At 41.4% G+C, this 25,309-nt stretch overlaps 1 protein-coding gene across 3 annotated transcripts; it reads left to right on the forward strand.

Annotated features, from left to right (window-relative positions):
* The first annotated feature begins 1,985 nt into the window (after positions 1–1,985).
* Positions 1,986–24,169, forward strand: slitrk4 (SLIT and NTRK-like family, member 4). Of its 3 annotated transcripts, none has more exons than XM_069531709.1 (3): positions 1,986–3,401; positions 4,225–6,763; positions 19,779–24,169. In XM_069531709.1, exons 2-3 carry the CDS (start codon positions 4,267–4,269, stop codon positions 19,853–19,855), a joined length of 2,574 nt encoding a protein of 857 aa, XP_069387810.1. In that variant the 5' UTR covers positions 1,986–3,401; positions 4,225–4,266; the 3' UTR covers positions 19,856–24,169. The 3 variants fall into 3 exon arrangements, with proteins under 3 accessions (XP_069387810.1, XP_069387811.1, XP_019945682.1); XM_069531710.1 differs by lacking the exon at positions 19,779–24,169 and adding an exon at positions 7,325–8,954 and having other exon boundaries at positions 1,987–3,401; XM_020090123.2 differs by lacking the exon at positions 19,779–24,169 and having other exon boundaries at positions 1,987–3,401; positions 4,225–8,954.
* Positions 24,170–25,309: the final 1,140 nt, after the last annotated feature.

A 25,309-nucleotide genomic window follows, 5' to 3' on the forward strand; every position in this document is an offset into this window, starting at 1 on the left:
GGCCAGACTACCAATGACAGCTGAGACGGAAGCAGAGGCTTTGCCAACTGTCTGGCTCATTCTCTCGTAGGCCTGCTTCCCTCAGGCCACTCACAGCCAGTGTAGGAACATGTCCAAGACTGTCAAATATCAGCACACTCATACACACACACACACTCACACACACTCGCAGCCACACGTTTTATATTTAAAGGATTCGCTCTTTTCATGCAGGTGGCACTGGGACTAGTATAAGAACTCAACCACATCCCGATTTGCATTAGTGGTGTTTCTTATATTGTATTAAGAATGAGTGGCATAAAAAGGTAGCTGGATTCAGTTGAGTATAGAGCGAGTGCACGTTCCATCAAAACATTCTAACTTACAGTTTGAAAGGTCCTTAATTACCAGCTGGCTGTGTGGAGTGATGGCACTTTATCACTGTGAAAGCATCAAATATGCATTTACAATTCTTTATTCAGACAATATACACTGCCCTTAATGTGAACACTTTTTGTAATGGCGTATTGTCTGTAATAATGTCTGTCGAACAGGAAATATATATAGTCTCAGTTAAAGCTGATACAAGACACAATGGTATTCTCTTTACAATTATTCTCTTTTTAGTGTTACAGATACAATATGAATACAGAGTAAAATGACAGAATCTGCATTTTTGAGTTTTGATGATTTCCCATGTAGAAAATCACGAATGGCATTAAGAGTTACGTGTTTCAAGAGAGCAGCAGGAGGTTGAGAAACAGAAATGATGATTTTCCACCATCACACAATAACATGGGATTATAGCAATATGCCAATTATATGGCTAAAAGGCAATGTTGAGACTAAAACGACTAAAATGTTGGGATTTTGTTGCTAAAGTGTAAATAAAAGCGGCCATCAATAATGAGAGTAATCACACTTGTTGTGATAACAGACACGGCTGCATAATAATGATAATAATGCATCCTGCTGCTCTGGCATGTTGAAATCCATACTTCCCCAGCTTCCCTTTCTCTTACTCGTGTGCGTCACTTGGCTTCACCACCTGTTGCAAGAGGAAACCAGAGGTGAGGCTTCCGGTGAGGCCCAACCACTGTCAGGTTTCAGCTCCGACTCCCTTTTCTCCCATGGGTGTCAGCTGTAAGGACAAGAGCGCGGGCACTGTGCCACGGTGGCACTCATCTCACCAACATGAAATGAATACACCAACAGATTAGATAGATAGATAGATAGATAGATAGATCAAGTGAGTACAAGTACCTTGAGGCGCATCTTCTTCCCTCTCTACCGTTGCATCCCTCCTTTCCTGCAAAAACGCACAGAAACAGAAATGTGAAGCATGAGCCTCTGATTGACTGATTTCCCACCTCCTCCATTCCCCCCTCTCCTGCAGCCCGTCTGACTGCTGCACACTCTTGAATAATAACCCCATCTCCTCCTCCTTCCCTCTCTCCCCCATCTCTCTCTCCTTCTCTCTCCCTCCCTTACTCCTACTTAAAATGCCGCTCACAGGCGCGTCACCGTGCCCGGTTTTAAGCGCGCGCGCCCACACACACTCTCACACACACACACACACACACACACACACACACACACACACTCTCTCTTCCCAATCGGACCTACGGTTTGACAGGTACAGCAGCGCAACCTCTCCAAGCTTTACATCAGCTTTGATCTTCATTCTTTAGGAGGTTACACAAGATGAATAAAAGTAAATCAGGTGAGCATCTCCTTGTGATAAAATATCACACATATATAAATATATATATTATTACACATCTATATGTGACATTAAAATACCATATCAAAGAGTCAGAAATAGAGAAACACAGCAATTAGAGTGTGCACTTAAGAAACCAGATCTATTTCAAGGTCTGGAGAGTTTTTTTTTTCAAATATATTTTCGCTCTATCGCTCTCGTCCTCCACCCCCCCACCCCCCCCCTCCCTCCCTCTCTCTCTCTCTCCCTACCTCTCTCTACCTCGCTGCATTCTCCTCTGTTAGTCGTGTGGGAAGCTCAGTGAATGCGGCTGCAGAAGGAGCCAGCATACTTATGCGCCTGACACGGATATACTGCTCTGTCTTACAGGAGGTGGGGGAACACACGCTCGCTCTCCTCTCCTCTAACTTTCCGTCTTTATCCCTGAATTGGATCATATATATTTTTTTCTTTTATTAAGTGAGAGGGGGGTTTAAAATCCCCGCATTTCCTCGCCAAGTTTTATTTTTGCTGATATTTTTTGTGGACGGATGGGAGCGGGGGAACTCGCGGAGTTTCAAGCTCCTCACTTGCGCCGCAGCGGACCCAAAGGCTGAATAACTGCATTATTCATTTTTACGCACCGGTTTCTGTTGTCCTGAACTGTCTCTCTTATTTCTCTAGTGTCGCTTTTTCCTTTTCTCGTTCAGGAAAGGAGCCAAGAATTCGCCATCGCCTTTCTTTTTCTCAACTGACCTTTTTAATGCGCTCCCATCCGATGGAGACTGAAATAAGCTCCATTATTCTGCGGAGAAACTGATCTCTAAAGACATTAAATAACTGTTGTGCACGGGGCTAAGTCTAAAGACTGGATTTATGCTGCTTGGATGAAAAAAAAATGATACCCTGGTACGCGCATCCTGATGGGAGCGTTTTGGCTGCTTCTGCGCTCTGAACCATTCTCCCGGTGCGCAACTCCGCTCGAAACAAACCAGTATTTATTCATTGGACGGCTGGAGGTTGCTGAGCCGAGCTGAAGCCTGCCGACGCACAGTGTTGGGGACCCTCTCTTCCCCAGTTTCCCTGTCTCCCCTGCTCCTCCAGTTCCCCCCTAACAATGAATAAAAACTCTGAGAATGTCGGACTTATTTAACCGCATCACCGACCACCTTGCGCCTTTTTTCACGCCCTGGAGTCGCTGGACGCGCCGTCAAGATCTCTAAAAACTGTCTGCCTTTCCTTCTCTCCCTCTCTCTCTTGTTCTCTATCTGTCTTTTCACGTCTCTCTCTCTCTCCCCTCCTCTCTTTTTTTCTCTCACACTCTGTCTCCGCTGCAACCAAATGAATGCTCTCCCATGGAGGTAGTACAACCACCTTGGGGACCGAACGACCAGAGGGGTGATTTTTCTAAGCAAGAGGAGCCTGTCAGCAAGAGACGCATCGGGTGAAATCGGAGCCTCAGCCACCCTTCCCAACCCCCTCACCCCCCCGTCCATCTCCATCTCCTCCACTGCATCTCTCCTCCAGTTTGCTTGGCTGGGGTTGATAACACAGCACAGCCCTACATGGGGATATAGGGGCCCAGAGGAACCTTGTTGCGCCCCTGTCTGCGCTCTCACTTCGGCTGGGGAGGACCGTTCGCGCACGTCTCCATCCATGTCTCACCAGCGTTGCCCCGTGTCTCCAGAGGGAGCCGCATCCATCACCACCGCAGCTTTGGGTAGGTCCAATTTATTTGGATTCCTTCATGATGACCTGATTTTGTATATATGTACATTTAAAGAAATTCTGTATTTTCTATTTGGTGCCAAGTGTGTGGAGGAGAAATAGCTCTCTGAGATAAAGCCCAAACCCTCTCAATATGTCAGGAATGGGCAGAGTCCCAATTCCCTTTCCCCTCCTTTTGGTCTCACACTTGCTTTGCTAAATAACCTGCTTAGAGATGGTGCTGCTGCTGCTGGCTTCAAATGAGACCCCTATGAAAAAGAGAGCTGCAGCCGTTTGACTTTGATTATGTTGAATATGCTTTGAGGGGGAGATTATAGTCGTGCTGCCGTCTTAGACATTTTCCAAGATGATGCCTCACGTTTTGTATGTCAGAAAAAAGATGCAGAGATGTAGCAGTTCAGGGATATGAGTAATTTATAGAGCATATGGTACTTTTCCTGCAGTACTGAATGATCTGCATCAAGCGTTTGACAGAATGATTCATGATCAACAAGGCAAAGTCAAAGCCTGCAATGATACTACTAAAAAGTGCAAGGATTATAAATGGTCATTAGCATGGCTTTTTGCTTATGGTGTTTATGCAGTAATAAATAAATACAAAATAATATAATAAAATAATTAATGTATTTTCCTAAAATGTAAGCAGTGTAAAATGTTACATATTGGAATTGCAGTATTATCACTGTCAAATATTCGCATTTTGATGGTTTGCTTTCTGTGTGTGTATGTGTGTGTGTGTGTACGCATGCATCTCTGGGCTTGTACGCCTGTGTGTGTGAATGCTTGTGCTGCATGCACCTGTCTTTTCTTCAAAGGTTACTAAATGGTTTTCTGGGGGAGGATTTCTAACCGGCGAGATGCTGCTCATACTCCTGCTGGCAGCCTTTTCTTCTTCTATCTCCGGCTCCCTCTCCTCCTCCCTCTCCTCCCCCTCCATGTCGGACGGACCCCCGATGGCGGACCCGTCCACCTCGGACCTGATGGCCGAGACCTGCAGCGCCTGCTCCTGCATGTCTGTGGAGAATGTGCTGTACGTCAATTGTGAGAAGATCACCGTCTACCGACCCACGCAGCTCATCCCACCGGCCTCGTCCCTTTACCACCTCAACTTCCAGAACAACTACTTAATCATACTTTACCCAAACTCATTCCTGAACTTCACCCACGCTGTGTCACTGCAGCTGGGGAACAATAAACTGCAGAACATTGAAGGTGGAGCATTCCTGGGGATGAGTGCATTGAAACAGCTGCACCTGAACAATAATGAGTTAAAAGTGCTACGAGCGGACACTTTCCAAGGGATAGAAAACTTGGAATACCTTCAGGCTGACTACAACTTGATAAAATATATTGAAAAGGGAGCATTTAACAAACTGCATAAGCTAAAAGTGCTGATCCTGAATGATAATCTTATACAGGCACTTCCTGACAACATATTTCGCTTTGCCTCACTCACCCACCTGGATATAAGGGGGAACAGGATCCAGAAGCTTCCCTATTTGGGTGTTCTGGAGCATATAGGGCGCATTGTAGAGCTGCAGCTGGACGACAACCCTTGGAACTGTACCTGTGATTTAGCACCTCTCAAAGCGTGGCTTGAAAACATGCCCTATAATATTTTCATTGGTGAGGCCATATGTGAAACACCAAGTGATTTGTATGGGAGGCTCCTGAAAGAAACCAACAAACAGGAGCTTTGTCCCATGGGAACAGGAAGTGACTTTGATGTAAGGATGCCACCTGCACCGCCAGAAAATGGCCCCTCCAAAATGTCCCCGACCACCGTGGCTCCCATGGCCACAAAATCGCCAAAAACCACAGACTCATCAAAGATATACGGTAATGGTATTGTGGCTGGTCTGCCCCCCTTTGGAAGAAATAGTCAGATAGTTTCCTTTCAGACACGGACCCCTCCATTGTTGTGCCCACAGCCCTGCAGTTGTAAAGCCCACCCATCTGACTTTGGCATTAGTGTCAGCTGCCAGGAGAGGAGTATTAAAAGTCTAGCTGATCTAAGTCCCAAACCCCCAAACGCCAAGAAACTTCACCTGAGTGGGAATTACATCCGTGACATAAGTCCAACAGATTTCCAAGGGTTTGAGGGCTTAGATTTGTTACACCTTGGCAGTAATCAAATTGTCACAGTCCAGAAAGGTGTGTTTGCTAACCTCACCAACCTGAGGAGACTGTATTTGAATGGAAACCAGCTTGAACAGTTACACCCAGAGATGTTTTTGGGCCTCACAAACCTACAATACCTATATTTGGAATACAATGCCATAAAAGAAATCTTAGCTGGCACATTTGACTCCATGCCGAACCTACAACTCCTGTATCTCAACAATAATGTGCTGCGGAGTCTTCCCGCTTACGTGTTTGCGGGTGTATCTTTAGCCAGACTGAATCTAAAAAACAATCACTTTATGACCCTACCAGTGAGCGGTGTCTTGGACCAGCTGCAGTCATTGACCCAAATAGACCTGGAAGGAAACCCATGGGAGTGTTCCTGTGATCTGGTCGCCCTCAAACTCTGGCTAGAGAAGCTAAGTGATGGAGTGGCTGCCAAAGAGGTGAAGTGTTCCTCCCCTGTGCAGTTCTCCAACAATGAGCTGCGCCTCTTGAAAAATGAGATACTATGTCCTAAGCTCATTGCAAGGCCGCCCTTTATTCAAACTAGCGCCACCCCTGTTTTGACCTCTGTGTCGCCTGCTGGAGTTGGCAAAGCACCACCGGGAGGACCTGTGCCTCTCTCGATTATGATCCTTAGCATCCTTGTAGTGCTTATTCTGACTGTGTTTGTGGCCTTCTGCCTTTTGGTCTTTGTCTTGAGGCGCAACAAAAAACCAGTGGGTAGGCAGGAGGGGCTAGGGAATCAGGAGTGTGGCTCTATGTCATTGCAGCTCCGCAGACACAACCATAAATCTGGCAAGAAAGGTTCTATCCCAGGAGACGACTTGGGAGGCGAGACATTCATCCCCCAGACCATTGAGCACATTGGCAAGAGCCACACCTGCGGAATCGGACGCTCCTCAGACATGGATGCTGGGTTCAAGTTTGCAGATTCACAGAGGCAGAAGATCATCTTCCGGAACACCAGTGATAAGGATAAAGATGCTCTCTCCACCCTGGAGCGCAACAAACGCCTCAGCACCATAGATGAACTGGAGGAGTTCCTTCCCAACCGAGAGCCCAGCATGTTCATTCAGAACTTCTTGGACAGCAAAAGAGATTTCAACAGCATAGGTATGGGTGGGTACGAAATCCGCTACCCGGAGAAAACGCTGGATAAAAAGATGAAGAAGTCGTCACTGATAGGCGGTAACCACAGTAAGATCGTGGTGGAGCAGAGAAAAAGTGAGTATTACGAGCTGAAAGCCAAGCTCCAAGGAACGCCTGATTACCTGCAGGTGCTCGAGGAGCAGACTGCATTGAGTAAAATGTAGGGAATCCTGTGTTTGGTTTAGTGCATTGATTACACATACACAAGGAATCAGACACATATACAGGCAGACAGACAGACAGCCAAACACACCTGCCTTTCTGTGGTTCTGTTTTCCCCTCAAGTCGCACACACACACACACACACGGACACACACGGACACACACACACACACACACACAGCAAAAAGTGCCTTCTGGAAATCCTTAATGACCAATGCAGAGATGGACAAAATGGCTTCACACTACAAAGCTATTACTAGAATCAGCGTGGATGATTTCCACAGTAAAAGACCTTTTGGATTATCCATGCCACTACATGTATGAATCCCACATACATACCACAGGACACCATAAAAAGCAACCAGACAGTCACAGTAATTTCAGCTGCTATTGAAATGGATACTTACCTTGTTATTTTTTTGTTGTTCTTGTTCATCTTTTTCTCCTCCTTTTGTTTTTTCAACCAAATCAAAGGGTCTTGAAAACAGTGCTTGAGAATATACCTCGCCGTCTTCAACCCTCATTTAAAAGAGAGGGAGAAAAAAAGGAGGCAGCATTGGCTGTTGTTCTCTTGCTCTGGAAAGTATCCAAAATCACTACTTCTGGGATGAGATTAACAGAATCAATGACTCAGTGGATGCTACTTTGCTTCTTCTTCCTTTTTTTTTTAATTTGCGAGGATATGTGTTTGTTCTTGGGGGTGCTCTCTGGAGTCGGCTGCAGACTCTCTGCCATCTTGTCTGGATTACACACCAGTAGCAGTACACCTGCTCTTTGCCGGAAGGCTAAACGGTTCCTGTTTACCATTCATGGGAAATAGAGGAACTGCAAAACTCTTTTGGGGAATGATTTTGTGACTAGTTTTCTTTGTGTAAAGAGCCATGTTAAATATAGTGTCTTCTGAATGGAGTTGTGTTCCTCTTCAAAATTGCTACTTAACAGTAACTGTATGTTTTGGGTGAAATCTAACGGCACATACACTGTCAGAGGACGTTGTTTCAGAAAAATGAAAAACCCAAGGATAAAAAAAAAGAATTACAAAGCTGCTTGCCATGTAAGCGTAACCTGGAATTTATTTTGTAAGTCTTACATTATTTGTATCTGTGGGACTGGTTTGTAAATTACAAGGAAAGATAAACATCTACACACACACAGACACACACACACACACACATGCTGTATGATGGAGCATCATCATCAAGAGACTTCAAGCCAGAATTGTCAAACAAACCGCTAATGTAATTCAATCAGTGATCCGCCTCCCCTTGTCAGCACTCAATTCGTAGTAAAAAAAATTTAACAACATAGTTAATTTATTTTTCTATGCAGGATTATTTAAAGAGTTATTGGTATTATTTCAAAAGAATAATACACAAAGAGTGGAAAGGACTTGATAGAACGATGCATCAGAGCTGATTCAGGCTACCAGAAGTGACTGTTGAGTTGATTCAAGGGTTTTTGTTTCTCTCAATTCACTGAAGAACTTGACCCAGTGGACGAGGGTTGTGACATGTGATCTGTGATGTTTCCTTTTCTATTGTGCCGCACTACAAACCGAGGCCTGGTAGAGTCTGTGACGTTTCAAGCAGTTTCCTTATTCTTATATCTCCCACGATATCTTGTTAAAGGTTTCTCATTAACATTATGCAACCAAAATAAATGTGCATTAAACTTGATATGGTTCTGGGGATTGCTGGGACGGGAATGGGTTGCAGTCAGAGGACAGGGAAGGCCACGAATTGAGGCTCTAAATTGTCTGATTTGGAAAGAATCATATCATAAAACACCATGTGCAATATTAGTAAAAATGCTCAGTCATGATGGCTTCAAATAATTTTGTTTAATTTATTTAGTTTGAGGTTATATTGTCAAGACAGGTTCTATTTCGAAATTCTTTTATCAACTTAACTCTATCCGGTCCTTATTTAAAAGTATTGTTAAGTTAAAATTATGAGTGTTTATTGACATTACAAATGAATAGAATGTATCTTGGAAAGTATAATAAATACAGTTTTCTATCAGTCATAAATCTCCTGTATATTGGTTAATTTTCTCTTGTATAATCATGTTGAAATCAAGGTATTAAAATCAGCACCTATTTGCACCGTGTCCCCCTATTTCTTTTAGTTTGCATCCTCTTAGATTTTCTAGGCTGCTTCACTTTTAAGGGAAAGCAAAAAAAAAAAAGCTTCTTCGAATGAAACTGCCAAATCTCCTTTTAATTCCCACTTTGAGTTTTTCACAGAACAAGTTGTCTAACAGCTCAGTGTTGGACAGACTACAGCCGAAGTGACAGAATGCAGTGCTTGTGTTGTGCGTGTACAAAAACTGGCTGCCCTTCAAGCATATTATGTGTTTGCCTAGTCTGTTTAGTTGGAGGAAACTGGCTGTGGAAGCGAGGGAACTGCTGCTTGTTACACTTAAGGCCATGAAACTGTCTTTGCCTTTCCCAATTTGGTTAAAACCACGTCATTAGAAATGGTGTGCACTGTTTTTAACTTTCTTTTCAAGACTTTAATTAAAGGTTCAGTTTGTTGTATTTAGGGAAATCTGTCAGCAAAAAGGAAATATAATATTCATAATAACATGAAATTAAAGAAGCACAGAGTCTTTGCTACCTTAGAGTGAGACCTTTCCATCAGCATCAGGCCATCTATAGCTGATTCTAACTATTTTTCCACAGTAGCACAGATTGGACAAACCAAACAGTGGCTGGAGTCTTTATGTCATCTGAAGGCCACTATATTCTGTTAGACGCCTTGAAGGGGAGGGTGAGGCCAGGGTGTATAACGTTCCTTGTCCTATGCCACTTCACCGCCAGATGCTCATAAATCCTGCACACTGAACCTTTAAGCCCTTTTTAATACCAAGTTTAAAAACACAATTTAAGGGTTGTGTGCTGGTTTGCACGTCAGCTCCCTAAAACTGTCATGAAAGTCAGATTTAAAGATGTGATGTAATTCTTCTTTCTCCACCGTTTCTTTGTCTTTTCCACTCTTTTGAATCCGTTTTTTTGCCATTGATCGTAACGTCTTTCAGGTTAAAATTATATTTTTAGGCACCTATCAAACATTCACGTCTAGAGGTAAAAAATTCAGATTTCCTCTTTCTGTGTAAATCCAACCTATATGGGGCTTTTGGGAAACCAAGGAGCAGAAAGTATGACTCATCCACACGCCAGAGAATTGTCCTCATTAATTATTAATACCCGTGGCAGCTATGAACTAAAAAGGGATGTGTGTGTGGGGGGGTCTGATATGTCCACCCTCTTCAAACACTCCCACTCTCTCCCTCTTCTCCATCATCCCTCACGCCGCTCTGTAATAGAGCAGAAATATCATTTTGGATAGGTTAAAAAAAGAAAGACTCAAATTGGCTGGAAAAGTGTCTTTTCTGTCCAACATTTTACTGCAGTGACTTGGCTCCGGAGCAGGGGCTCTGTTCCTGGAAGCTCCCGGGGTCCTTGAGGGGGCTTCCATGGCATCCCTAGAAAACAAAGAGGCAGTTGCTTTTCACTCTAGTTTAACTGACCCTGAATTAGTGGAGTGAAAAAAGCACAAAGAGCGAGATGCTTGTGTCTTTTCCCCCCTCTTCTCTCTGCTCTTATTATCCCGCCTGCTGCGGAGAAAGTTATGCAATTCGGTCCACAACTTTAAAAGAAGAAATCATCCCTGCTGTGGCTCCGAGTGTATTCTGATCTGATGCAGTGGCCTGCTGAAATGTGCCTCTTTCTTTTTTTCCCTTTTCTTTTGCGGTGGAATTGAAGTGGGCACCGTTTGAACCAACCTGCTGGTGAAGGAGGGTATGCTTTATGTATGATAGTGGCCACAAGGGGCACTGTGAGCTAAGAACACAGCAGAGAGTGAGGAGAGGTGTGACTGGACTGCAGGAGGATTCCTCCTTGTTACGAGAAAATAAATTTATGTTCCATCAGTGCTGTTTGTGGTATTGACTTAACTTTGCTCTTTTTTCTGCACATTGAATTGAAATAAGAATCATTATTATTAAACTCTGACATATTAATTTCTAAGAGTGAGTAATAAGAGTAAATGCAAGCACTCAATATCTACTTGAAAAACAAGGGAAGTAGCAAAAAAGCAAATGTAGAAAAGAAAAGAAATGGAACTTAAGTGGTGACAAATCTGTGTATTGTAAAACAATGGTTTCTTTTTAATTGGTTGATTTAGAAAATATATATGATTTCTGTTTTAGTACAGTCATGGCTATGAGCTAAAACATGAAAATAAAAAAACAATGTACAGATTGTTATCTGTTTGATATCCACTTCTGTCTTAATCTACATGTATTTGTGCATGTACAAATATTCAACTTGCCAGTGGGTTACGATGCAAATGCACTGTTTTGTAATATCTCATGTTGATGTGTTGAATGTCAAACCACCCAAACAGCACTCAAAGGCAGCACGAACGACTCTCGAGGATCATCATGAGGATCATTCTAAATTGGATATTATTCATCCTTAGAAAGGATTGCAGTATTTTCACAATAACAAGGAAAAAGGTTTTAGTACACAGGTTTGATTCCTGTGAAAACCATACAGTTTATTTCCACGTTATCTGTGACAACAGTTTGCAGTTACATATACCTGTGTCTTTCATCTCTACATCTCCTCCCATTTTGTTTTACTGCACATCATTTCTTTTCAGGATGTTTCCTCTTTTTCATCTTAAACTTCATTTTCTCTCTTTTAGTCTCAGGTCAGCCCCTTGCCATGGGTCTCTCATTAAAAAGAAGAATGATCTATTCATGCGGTGTCTATAGTAGAAGTGATTACACCTCAAAAGCAGAAACCATTACAATGCTGCATTGATAACATTATTGGATTCCCTGCAGCATTTCTTTGTGTACTGTAAAAGAAAGGACAGCTGTCTGGTCTGTTTTGTTCCCAAACTGTTCCATGTTAATCCATGTAATGGATCATTCTGCCAAAAGGGAGGAACCAAGAGTTTTAAGAATTTACTGTGCACTTCCTGTACACTTGATTAAGAACACCGCAGTAATGTAACGTGTAGACCCAACCTGCCTTTTGTCAACAGTCCAGGTTGGTGATGGTGTGGTGGTGTGGGGAACATTCTCCTGAAACACATAGCGCCCATTTATACTAATCACTCATGGTTAACATGCTACAACTGATCTGGGTATCACTGTTTGACTCTGGAAGTAAGCATTAGAAGATGGTAAAGTCTCAAACTGGTTTCATGAGCTCAGTGAGCTTCGGTGAACACAGTCACCAGATGTGCCTCCGATAGATCTTCTGGGATGTGGTAGAACAGGAGAATGGAAATAGTATCCACACCATTACATCATCAGAAGCAGCCTGGAATGTGAGACTATGCTTTTACAGTCCTCAACAGTCTGCAGCTTCAGATTTCTGATCTTGGTCAACAGTCTGACCATTCTCCCCTATCTCTCACCAACAAGGTGTTTAAGCCTGTAGAACTGCTGCTCACTAGATTATTCTTTGTTTTCACATCATTTTGAGTAAAAATCCTAGAGACTGTTATGATCCCAAGAGATCAGCAGTTCCAGAAAACCTCAAACCTCTGTTGTGACACCAACAGTTGTGCCACAGTCAGAGTCACTAAAATCCACCTTTTACCTCATCCTGATGTTTGACAGGAACAGTCACTGATCTGCTTGTGTTAATGCTGCCTTGTGATTGGCTGAGTGAATAACTGTATAAATAAGTAGGTATACAGGTGTTCCTAATAAAGTGTCCACTGAGTTTACAAAAAACTGTGATGAGATTCCAATCAAATGATGTCATATTCATTTCACCAGGGTTAGCCAAGATTTAATTTGAAACATAATTTTGAATTTAGGCATGGAGTTAGAAAGACAGGGGCATTTACCACACATGATCATCTTCATCATCAACACACACTATGGATCTAGTAAAATCCAGCTCTTTTAACAGTTGCATAACTGATCTTCATATGAAGTCAAATCTATGACTGCATGGAACAGTTTCAAATTTCTATGACACAGTAGGATGGTTTGCAAAATCTGTAGTGACTGGGCTGAAACATGTACAACCACCGATATGGTTCAAAATAAATGTTAGTATGGTTAAACAAGACATTGTTGCACAGCAAGCAATTGTAATAATCGTTCAAATGGTGGATCCAGCAAATCATTTATCACTGTCATACATCATCAGAGAATCAGAGTACCACATAAGAATTGATGTTTTGTCATGAAACATCCAGTTTCTAAGTTTCCCATCTTTCCTCAAGTCCTTTTTTTTTTCATTTATGTGGTATTTGCTTCAATTTCACTGTGAATGTTTCCCTCTTTGACATCTTATTAAGCTTTGGTGACTCACATGTAGCAGTGCTGACCCATGTCTGCCAATTGAAAACAATGTGCTGAGGAATGCTACTGCGGCATTTTTGGCAAGTACCGAGGTCAGGCGGCGATTTAAGGAGGGATGAAAGGGGATGGCATCTCCCCAGTTACCACAAATTACTCGATGCATCCCCAATGAAGGGAAAACAATGCCTCGCCTCCCCAACAGCTGCCTCATTAAACATGGACAAATCCACCAGTGCTGCTCTGTTGTAGCTACTTGGCGGCCATTTCCACACATTTACCGATTCATGAAGGCCAACCATTAGAAATCTGCTGTCACCTGTCTGCTGAGGACATCACAGTCTCATGGAGTCAACTTGTGGAGTTTATTTGTGTTTGATTTGGATTTAAAACACATTACACACTATGTTATTGTACAGACAAATGTGTGCATGTTACATTGGGCCCTACAGTCATGAAAGTTAAACAACACTGTTCAAACTTTCAACACAGGCATGATATCTCTCCACAAGACATCAGCCAAATGCCCCTTTTTTATGACCTGACACGAATACAGGCACACAGCCCTCCAGTGGAATTTTACAGCCCACACCATTAATTTAATGTCATTTCTCATTCAAATTCAGTTTTTTGAATACATCTTTTTTTGCACCAGCCTGTTGTGAAAAGGAAAATGAGTTACTGAACAAAATGTGATATCTACATTCTTAAATTACTGACACTGCTCTCATAAAATAATGGAGTGAACTTAAAGTTAAACTCTCTGTTCGGTGATATCACTACCTGTTCTGAGATTTTATATTTCATATTTCCTTTGAGGTGTAAACATAGAGGGACACTTCTACTCTGAAAAACTTGTTTTTATAACTTGTTGAATCAAAATTATGTTTCATGCAATGTGCATTTCCCCTTAAAATATGAACTCAAATGATATTTATTCAATGATGGGGATTATGTGATGTGTCCACTTTTAATCCACATATGTATGAAATGGGTCAGTATTGAAAAAAACTAGGTCAAATCAGCAAGCTCACAGCTAAATGTCACTAAATCCGACACACTGAACCTTTAAGGACACTACACAACCAGGCTTCACCTCCACACACTTGTATCGCTGGGCTGGGTACAAACAATACTTGATTGCCAGCTCCCTCTTGTAATGGAACTCTAACCTGTTGTGATTCCTATTGGTGCTTATTTTTCTAGCCTTACAGAAAAAACTGCATGCTCGGATAAACAGGAAAACCAACACCTATTTTGGGAGATTTCGATGGCTAGCCTTAGTAGTGACCCGTAGATACAAATACAAATGCAGGTAGATACAGACACTGTATAGCTCCGGAAAAATAAATACTAATTGATTATGATGGATTTTGTTTGGATGATGCACATTCCCAGCACATTTGTTTGAAACGACTGTTCTTTCCATCAATGGGGAGATCTTGTTATGCAACTTCCACCTTGGTTGTTATGGAATTTGCTTTTGGGGATTCTTTATGCAGTTTGTCTCTTTCTTGTGACTTCCACTATAAATAAACCAAAGATTTCTCAGTTCCATTATTGCACAGTAACTCTCAAGACGTTTGGGGTATACAGTGTGTTTACAATCATGTAGCAAAGTAGACGGATCGTATGGATGCACTATTTGAGGAAGTTCCTGTTGGTGGTAAAACAGCACCAGAAAGGACAGAATTAAATCTGCTCCACAGGCATAGTAGACAAGCTGGGTCCCAATAGACCTATTTGACATAGATTTTTGAAGTCTCTGTTCTTTCAAAATACATTGCCTCATTTGGTGTTTTGATGGTGTTTGAGGAGTCAATGAATCTAAAGTCAAAAATCGCTCATACTGAGTAGAGACCTGTTGAGAGCAAAGGCCATTTTCATTCTCCAAAAATCTGTAAGTGACCCCTTATGCCCCACAGGAGGGCCATGGCATTTACTTTCCCTCTCCAGGTATTAAATTAGGCATTGTTGTTTATTTGTCAGCTGTCAGTAGAACTATGTGTTTCCAACATTTTAAAGTTATGTATGGTTTTCTGCAAGCGGTGAAGTCACTCATTCCCTTGTGCCTTGCATTGTGGGTCTAAAATGTACCTCAACAGCAAACTCAACCAACACGGTTCAAAATGCACTTGGACTTTTTGTGAACAGTCTATGTGTACAAACAAAACTGTGCTTGGAATCACTGTTTCTCATGGAACTGGGACACAGCTTGAGTTTGTGCATGCATTGTGTTAGCGACAAAATGGTGAATAAGTATGAATGTATATATATATATTACTGAGTATGCTTTATTTTTATTTTCTAGATTTGCTTTTACTCGGCTACTTGGCTGCCATTTCCACACCGACATTCATTAAAGCTTACCAGTAGAAATCTGTTGTCACCCGTCTGCTGAGGACATCACAGCCTCAGGGAGTCTTGTGGAGTTTAAAATGTTTGATTTGGATAATTCAATACACACTGTAGACATATTTTTGCATGTTTCCTTGGCTCCTACATTCATGAAGGTTAAGCAACACTGTTCAAACTCCATTTGTTAAGGTGCTCTAATGTTTCATTGTGCTGCAGTATTAGCTCATTGTTTAGTCTAGATAACAAAGCTTCACATTTTAGAAGTGCTCACATAGTCTACAAAAACATAATGTTCCACATCTTATACCTTCATGTAGATGCAGTGGATCTCACTCAGTGGATATACTCATGGAAATTCAAAAATTATACCATGCATCTAACTGCACTTAGCTCATTTTGGCCCAGGAGTATCAAAATTATAGACATTTTGAATCCTAACCATTCAGCAGCCAAAAGCCTTGACAAAGTAATTGAAATCCTTATGAACCTCGAAAATGTTTGATAAACCCGATTCATGCTAGCTTGGGAGCAGCTGCATGTGCAACATATCTAAGCACAGGCTGTGATTAATGCGCTGCTGTTTCCTCTGGGTGCAGACCTACACCTGTTTCTATTTTATAACATTGATCTGCAAGAGATCAATGAAGGCAGGGGAACAATTGCAGACAAGTAGAGGAGACATACTTAAACCTTTGGGACTGCTCCTAGAGGAAACATGCTTGTTCGTGTGTGTGTGTGGGGGGGTTTCCTCTCCCGACATCCTGGGGGAACACATCACAGGCTTTTGTGCGCTGATAATCAATGGCTCATATTGTACCATGAATCCTGATACCCCTTTGAACATACAGCAAAAAAACATTTGTTATAACAAGCAAAATATAAAATGGTCAAACACAGTACATGCTTCACAGTAGATCTCCTTTTCACTGCTTGTGATCACTTGTAACTCAATGAGGATCGACCCTGTAGCCAGGTCATGAAAGACTTTCCATTTGTTCTCACCCACGGTGCCTCATGGCTATTTTGTCCGAGAAGTCCTCTCCTTTTTTCTAGAAATAAACGTTATCCATCAAGTCTAAAGAAGGAACAGAAAGTGTTCTACAGAACTTTGTGATTGAGAGGTGATCTCTAATGACAAGCTCCTCTTGGTATACCGCCCTAATCCGTCCGGGGTTACAGCCGCAGTCATCCTTCTTGTTTTCCCCCTGCCTGCCAATCCATCTTGTTTGCCTTTCTTTTTGTCCATTCATCGTCTCATCGCCTGTCTTTCCTCTCTCCCGCACCTGAGTGGAATTATGATCCGCAGTCTTCCCTGATACATTGTGATTGATTGGGCTTTCTAGCTAACTAATGAATTGGCCCCTGAAGGACATGTAGCAGGCCAACTTTGGTAATAATGTGGACTCTGCTGAAGGCAGCTCAAAGACTCCTGACACCAATGTTTATTTGGATTTGGCTTTGGCTGGGGGTTTGTAGGGGGTTTAATGTTTCAATCGCCACCAATTGCATTTGTGATAGGTTAATGCATATTGTCTCATAGCAATAGGATTTATGGAAACAATGCTCTTCCCTTTTTTACGATTATATGTCAAAGAACTTGTTACAGCACAGGTAATAGCACAGCAATGTGTGTATGTGTGTGTTACAGGTATAACTTAAAGGTACAGTGTGTAGAATTTAGTGACATCTAGTGGTGAAGTTTCATGTTGCAGCTGAACACCCCTCACCTCACCCTCTCCTTCCAAACATGAAAAAGAAACTGTGGTAGCTTCAGTTGTCATAAAAACTCAAAAGGTGTTTAGTTTGTTCAGTCTGGACTAATGTAAAAAACATGTCAGCCTCCGTAGAGAGGACCCCCTTGATGTAAATATAAAGTATTTAAATATAAAGGGCTATTCTAGGGTAAAGAAAACAACAATTAGTACAATTTTGATGAAACACCTTTGAAAACATCACTAGGATTATTTGATATATATATATATATATTCAATTTCTGCAAATAATTCCCTTTCTCCTGAATCTTACATAATTTCACACAAGAACTCTGGAGAAAGTCAGCACCAAGTTGTGTAAGCCAAGGGGTGGTGCAGCATGCAGAGGCAGGATGTAAGTAATACATTCTGCCACAGAGATCACGCGTCTGTGTTTACTGCACATGGAAACCAGCCCTTATTAACAAAGCTCCAGTATCATCAAACTAAGGTGACATGGTTGACTGCGTCTTCTACATGCACTGTTCCTTTTTTTCATCCTGAGATAATTATATATCTTTTTGTTTTGATCAGTTTTGCTTCTGTGGCGTGTGAAAAATGTCATCAACACTCCCGCTCACTTGTGGTGAATCCTCTGGATAATCCCCTGCTGTTCAGCAGTTCACTAACTCAGACATTATCTACAGTTCTTACGAGGGGACTGGCAGGAGAAACTCCAGAGAAAGCCCGGAGGCTCTGACTCTGCCATTTGTGTTCTCACGTACAGCCCCTCTGGAGAAAGTCAGGAGATTGTGCAGAGCTCATGTCTGAAAGCACCCAATGTAAGATCAGAGGTAAATTGGATAATTAAATAAACATCTTTCTTACAGAGGTAAACCCACTTAAATAGGCACCCAACTGTTCCATTCAGCTTCTATCAGCTCCTGGCAATGGTTCTAAGATCTTCAGCTATAGCTACTGATTGTGTCCAGTTTCACTGCTTTAAGCCACAGGCACCAATTTAGACTTTAGACTTATGCACTCTGATTCTGCCTCTGACACTCGCCATCCACAACATGCCATCACAGGTCTTTGGCTATTTGAACTAAAGTAACTAACAACAAAGAGCTTCAAAATAGTTCTCAAACAAATAGCATAAAAAACAGCCTCAGATTTTACCCTGATCTTGCTTTTTAATCTTCTGTGTTCACAAAGTTTGCATGCAAGTGTACAGTCAGCACTATTTGTCTTGGATGTGCTTGACTATGAACACATGATGGTAAAAATGGAGCATACAGTGCATTCAGAAAGTTTACAGGCCCATTCATCTTTTGTGTTGCAGCCATATGTTAAACTCATTTGATTGATTGAAAAGGAAAACCTGGATTATCACTATTAAAATAAATGCAGACACCTTAGTCAGAGCGTGTTTGTTTACAATCTCAAGTTCTCTTAGATATAATGCAACAACCTTTGCACAACTCAATTTGGGGATTTCTTGGTAATTCTGTAGAGAGAGTGGTTTGTATTTGTTGTATTGATTTGGTTTCATTTGTCTCTCTCTGCTGATTATGCATTATGTCAATACAATGTGAACAACTTCTAAATTTCAGCCATTGATTAGGCACAGCCTCACAGAGGTCAAGGTGACTTAACATGACTTAACATGTCTGAGAATTTACATCAGGTACTTCGGTTAAACATAAATGTTTTTTTTATTTTTGCTTTTTTTTCATGTTTTTTTAAATTCAAACAACAGCTCGGTGATGACACAATTATCAACCTGCAGGCTATTGAGTATTGTAGACATGTTTTTCAAGCAGTAAGAAGGAATATGGATCTGCACTGTTTGCTATCGAGCAGACGGGGGCGAGTCAAGATAATGATCAATGTCAACATGTGTCCTGTTTAAAGTCAGAAGTCAACCTGTTAGTGTGCTTCATAAATGCTGTGATGACAGGTGAAGTGAGGAGTTGGAGACTGAATGACTGTAGCATCTTCAGTTTCTCTTTCATCATTGTTTGGTTTTCACAAACAAAATGTCATTTACAATGCTTGGGAGGTGGAACAGATCTGTGCGTGTGTGAAAATGTGGCAAACAAACCTTAAATGGGACTGGTTAAAAACAGGGCTATAACCACTCCATTTGTTTTCTGTCTTAAGGGCTAAACCTGGGGTTTGCAAAGACTTTCTAAATAAATTGGTCCAAAAAGTTGCAGTTATTTTACAGATTTCCATCATAAAACAATTTTCTTCAGGGTTTGTGTTAATTTTTTAGATACCTACAACGTTCACAAATTCCCCTTATAAAAAGTGATGTCTTTTCTGTGTAAGTTTGGGTTTTCTGATGCTTATTGCCAAACACATCTGCGAAGTCATCAAATGACAACATCAGTGCTCCTGGGGTTGTGGCTCCCAGCACCAGGTTATCCACCTCTGCTAAAATCTCATTGGAAGATTCAAAACAAGTTAGGCTTTAGAGGTAAACAAAATGCTTCATTATTTTCTATCTCTCTCTTTCTGACGTAAAGTTTGTCATTTAACAGGTGAGGAAGATGCACTGAAAGAATACCTGGGTATCCTCATGGACGGACAGCATGAAATGGGTTCTCACTCAACATAGTCCACATTATGATGAGAACCAGAGCTAGTTATCAAATATGGACAGTTTGGTTAATGGGTAATTGGCAGCTCATCACACTGTATGGTGCCTTGACCAGTGGACGAATCAACCAGAAATAAAAACAGCATTCTTCGAAGTCATGGGTGGATTTTTTTTCTTTACCTGCAAACCTGAGTTGCATAAATAGGCTTACTGTTGCCCACATACACATACAGTACTGCCACATACTATAAAATCGTTAAAATGTATTAACCTTTTATTTAAATAGAGCTTGCTTTAACCAATCCGATTGGCTGGCTGTCAGTATAGCATTACATCATAAACAAACAAAATATTGATTTAAAATACTTTATAGCATTAATGCATGAAAGTATTTCTATTTCTCCTAAAAAAGAAAATACCTTCTGTGAGTCAAATGAATTCAAGTATTGTTGTAAGTGTTGTATTTATAAGTGTATTTATAATAAGATGTTAAGCTGAGTGACATGCAAACACCTCGGTTTGGGAACCAAACCTGTGTACATTCCGTCACAGATGAGACCACAGTGCCGCAGACTTCTCTTGTTCATTTGACCGCATTTCGTCGATGGGGTCGAGTAAAGGCAAATTCAACAATGTCAACAAACTGTTTCAGTCATAAGATGTGGTTTTCCATTTGGAACATAATGCAAAGTGTGTTCGGGACCTGAAGTTCCACCAGTCAAACCGGTTCCACAGCACAACATCAATGTGTACATTTGAACCTTTATTAGTCACTGATGCACTCACAATGCTTCCAGTTTCTGTGATGGGAAACACAAATTGGACCCATTCATGTTATTGATGTTCGATGTGAGTCTTCAGCTCATTTGCCAGTTTGGACTGTGCATGATCCAACAACAGGAAAATCATGCAACCAATGTGTGTGTTTGTGACCACAGTGTTTCCTTACCTGCAGTGCTCTCATATTACCACTTCTTTATCTCTTATCTCAACTCCCTCTCTCTCTCTCTCTCTCTCTCTTGCTTGCCAAGCCAGCCGGTGTTGACAATGCACTAGCTGTTGAAAGAGAACAAGCTTGCGTGTGTGTGTAGTTGTTCGTGCTGTTGACAGAGCTGAGAGATTTAATTGACACCCACAGAGAGAATAAGATGAGATTCCAAATGGTCTCTCGCTCTCTCTCTCTCTCCATCACTCTGTATGTACTTAATGTTTTTTAACATCCCTGTGTGTGTGTGTGTGTGCATATACGCTCATGCCCACCCATGAAAGTTGTGCGCATGTGAACAGGGTCTCCAGTGTGCATGGGGAGACTTTCATAGAGACTCTGCACATTAACGCTTCCTATCTTCACTTCTGTTCTCCAGCCATCCCCCTCCCTCTTTCTTTCTTCTCTCCATCCCCCCTGTCCCTTCTTTCATTCGCCATTCTCTTTCTCTCGTTCCTTCTTTAGTCGTAACTCACCCTCTGATGTATAACGAGAGATCTTTAATCTCTTTACAACACGCTGCAATACAAACTCAGGGAATAACAACACATTCTGCAAGCTGTTATCTTCCTGCGTTAACAAGTGTGTACTGCTGCACCCGCGAGGACCTTTGACTGGCGGAGATTTTTGTCGGGAGGGCAGCATGTGAACAGAATTAGGACTGAAAGGTTAGAATTGGTGGACCAGAAGGGAAGGGAGAAAGATGAGGCTTTCCTCTCCCTCAACCTCCACGGCCGACATGCCAGAGAGCAGGCAACCTAAGCCCCTAACTGCTCCTTGTTCACTGTGCGCTCACTGCTCCTGGTCCGTGTTTGTGTGCTCATTGTTCACCGCTCCTAGTGAGTGTGTTCATTACTCTTGGCTGGGTTAACAGCAGAGGTCAAATTTCCTGCAAGTGTAAACTATACTAGGACAATAAAGATAACACTGCATTCTTCTTCTTACAAGTACAAGTCCAACATTCAAGCTTTTACATAAAGCTGCTTTCATCAGTAGATTAGTTTAATAGAAAAGATCATATTCATGTGCGGTATGACAGGTGTTGCACATACACATAGGAAATTAAAGGGGCTAGCTGGAACCAATAATGGTTCTTCAGGATGTTGCCATTATTACAAAAAAGAAAGTCCTAGATTTGATAGTTATAATGGGTGCCTCAGAGAACTAACTCCAGTGAAGACCGTACTGACCTACATATATGTGAAACTAAACAACCATTACAAAAGCACATATGTCAAGACAGGAGGGCAGGACGAAACAGTTTACCTACAGCTGAAAGACAAGAGAGACAATGTGCATATTTTGGACTGAGAGGAGGTGGTGTGAAAGAAGCGTGAATGACATCTTTGTTAAAGTAAAGAAACCATCTGTCAACAGAGGAGATGGTCTACACCACGATTAACTAAGGGAAGATTAAGCAACCATTGACATTTGACCACATGTAACTTCGAAAACAAGTTGTTAACACTTGTACTCAGGTGACTAAAGTCCACAGCAAGGGCCACTAATGAAAGGAATTGACATCAAAGCCCTTGATCATGACCCCTCAGAGAGTACGAGTCTAATTTCCCTTGATTGAATTCTTGGATAACCATGAATCTATGAATCTTAATAGACAATGGACACTGAATTACACTTATATATTAGTTTGTGATACAAGGCCTCTCTACTAAATCCACAATATTTGATTAAAAAAACACAACCTACAGCCGCTACACTTCAGTGTATATTGAGCAAATAATGCTTTACACAAACCAGAGCCTGAATCTGTTATACGTGATCTAATCACAGCTAACTAATCCAGCTTAGATCCTGTAAGACAGTTATTGTTGCTATTGCAATCCTCTTGGTATCTCTTCTCCTTTAGTCTGATATGGTTTAATATTTATACACCTGTGAGATATGAGCCTGAGAGATATGACAAAATATCTGTTATTTCATATTAACCTTTTTTTTTTCTTGCATTTTCATTCCTCCACACCAGGGCAGTAGTCATAATAGTAAACATTGTTTAAATATGGTCACATTTCCTCCCCCAATAAACTGAACTGTAAACTGGCCGAATAATAACAATAAACTGTCATGACGACAAACAAAAAAGATGACTGGAGAAGAGAGAGGAGAGGAGAAGAGTGGAGTGGAGAGGGGAGGAGAAAAGATGACTGAAGAGAAGGTTAGTGTAGGATCAATCAAAACCAATTGGCTGAACCTTTTGCTTAAATAACTGTACTTGTCTTCATAGATATACAGCAATGCATATATTTCTGTTCATTGTTTAAAAATAATTTAAAGATATGTATGTATATTTTATATAATTAGATATACTATGTTATTGTATTTAAAAAAAATTATATAAAATACACATGTTTATATTAACAAGCACACATTAGACGTACAATAGAGTATTAAACATGTTTAAAATAATAAAATACATACACAAAAATGAATCTTGTGTGTTAATAACGAGTTGTGAGATTTCGGTCCCCCCAGTGTTGATGTAATGACCACAGCCTTGTTCCACACATGTATCCAGGCAGGACATTTCTCAAAGGCAACACAAAACAACATGGAGGAACGTGACATGGAATTTCTTAACAGGATAAGGACTCCGATCACACTTAAAGAAGTTAATTCTGTTGCATAGATGTGTTTACCCTCTATTCAAGAATCGTGTCACACAGTGGGGAGAAAGTCTAGGGATTAGAAATACAAAAGTGCAGTTGACCCAAGATCCAGGCGTTGTAAGAGCCTGTGACACAACAAATGGCAAAGATTCACAAAGACGGAGCAGCTGCCAGTGCCTCATGGATCTCTAGTTAAAGCCCTAATAATGATACCACTTCAATCAGGAGATGAAATTCTGATCACATTGCACTGTGTCCCAGCTCAGGCCGTTCCTCTAGTGTTCCTTTTTCTCTCTGCTCCCCTCCTATTCACCTCCTCCCCTGTGTGTGTGTGTGTGTTTGTGTGTGTGAGAGAGAGAGAGAGAGTGTGTGTGTGAGAGTGTGTGTGAGTGCGGCTGTCCTGGCACCTGGCACGAGTCCCACACCTGGTAACAATCACCTCATCAACAGCCTACAAGAACCCTGGTCTTCTCTCCGCTCATCGCCAGATTGTTCCGTCACCTCAGTGGTACACACGCTCGGCCGATCTAAATGTCTCTAACTACTTCTGTACGCTTCTAGTGAAACCTCCTAATACTATTTTCTCTTTTGTGCGTCAGGATCACCAGATCTTTGTCTGCTTTGTCTCCAGCTCACTGGATCACATGCTCAGTCTGAGCCAGCACCCAGCTTGTTACCTGCCTTCCTCTGTGCTTCATTAAAGACTCTTTGCTCACTCACTAACCAATCCCTCTCTGTGTCTGCTTTCGGGTCCAGTTCAAAAACAAAACCTCACATACTGCCCTGCCACGCCGGGATGCAAGTGTTTCCTGTCACCTGCATTAAGCAATCTGACCTTTGGTTGGAGATCATTGCATTAAGTTTGGTAAAACCCATGGATGTGTTGTGAATTTTGGCAGATAATATAATAATAATAATCAAATCACGTTTCTCTGAAATGAAAGGAAAACATGATACTGTGCATGCACTAAAAGATTAACATGAAAAACAGCATATTAGCCTCCCTCTGAAAGATGTTTCCTTTTTACATGTGCGTACATCTTTTTAACATGCAGCTTTATCCATTCACACCCATAATATTTCCATTTCTAACATGCATTTAATCAGTAGCTGCACGTGAATCCGTGCACACATAAGCATATAGATGATGGCCAGGAACGCAGATCACTTCCCATAAAGCATAACACATGTTACATCCCTCTTTTTTATCCATAGCGCTGCTGCACGATTGCTTTTTACTGTGCTGGGAAAGCACTTTCATGCATGATAAATTTTACATCACAGTCTGTAGGTTTTTAATTTATTCTCACATATGCAGATGATATAGCAAATTCTATGAGCATATGAATAAGAGCTGTGGATGTTTGCTTTACACTGTATATGCTAATATACAGAAATTCACGTCCGAGTGGTTTTTTTTCATACAAAGTCGATGTTTCTTTCTACAAAGTGTTTTTTTTTCAGTGTTCTTTATATGCATGCATGTGTCTATGTATGTGTGTGTCTGGTGACGCCATAGGAGAAGTTATAAAAGAAAATGTGTATGTGACTGATGTGTAGCCCCACAATAAAACTGCGTCAAAGTAATGAGTCAGTTTGTATTTGCAATTTAAAGATGCTTCACACCCAGAGAGGAAGCGTGTGTGCGCGCATTAGTGATGCTTCCTAGAAGGGAAGTTTAAAACAATGTCAGTCCCTGCCGCTAACACACCCACTACATCTCAAGCTCTCCCTGTTTCCAGATGCTCCAGGTTTTAATTAAAACCAGCCTTCTCAAGCGGAATATGTTACCATATTTTCACCAGTAGAGGTGGAGTGGAATGTTCATGCGGGTCTCTAAATTGGAGAAAATAATTCCTTCGG

This window comes from Paralichthys olivaceus, chromosome 9 (genome assembly GCF_024713975.1).
Source record: "Paralichthys olivaceus isolate ysfri-2021 chromosome 9, ASM2471397v2, whole genome shotgun sequence".
Taxonomy (NCBI): Eukaryota; Metazoa; Chordata; class Actinopteri; order Pleuronectiformes; family Paralichthyidae; genus Paralichthys; species Paralichthys olivaceus.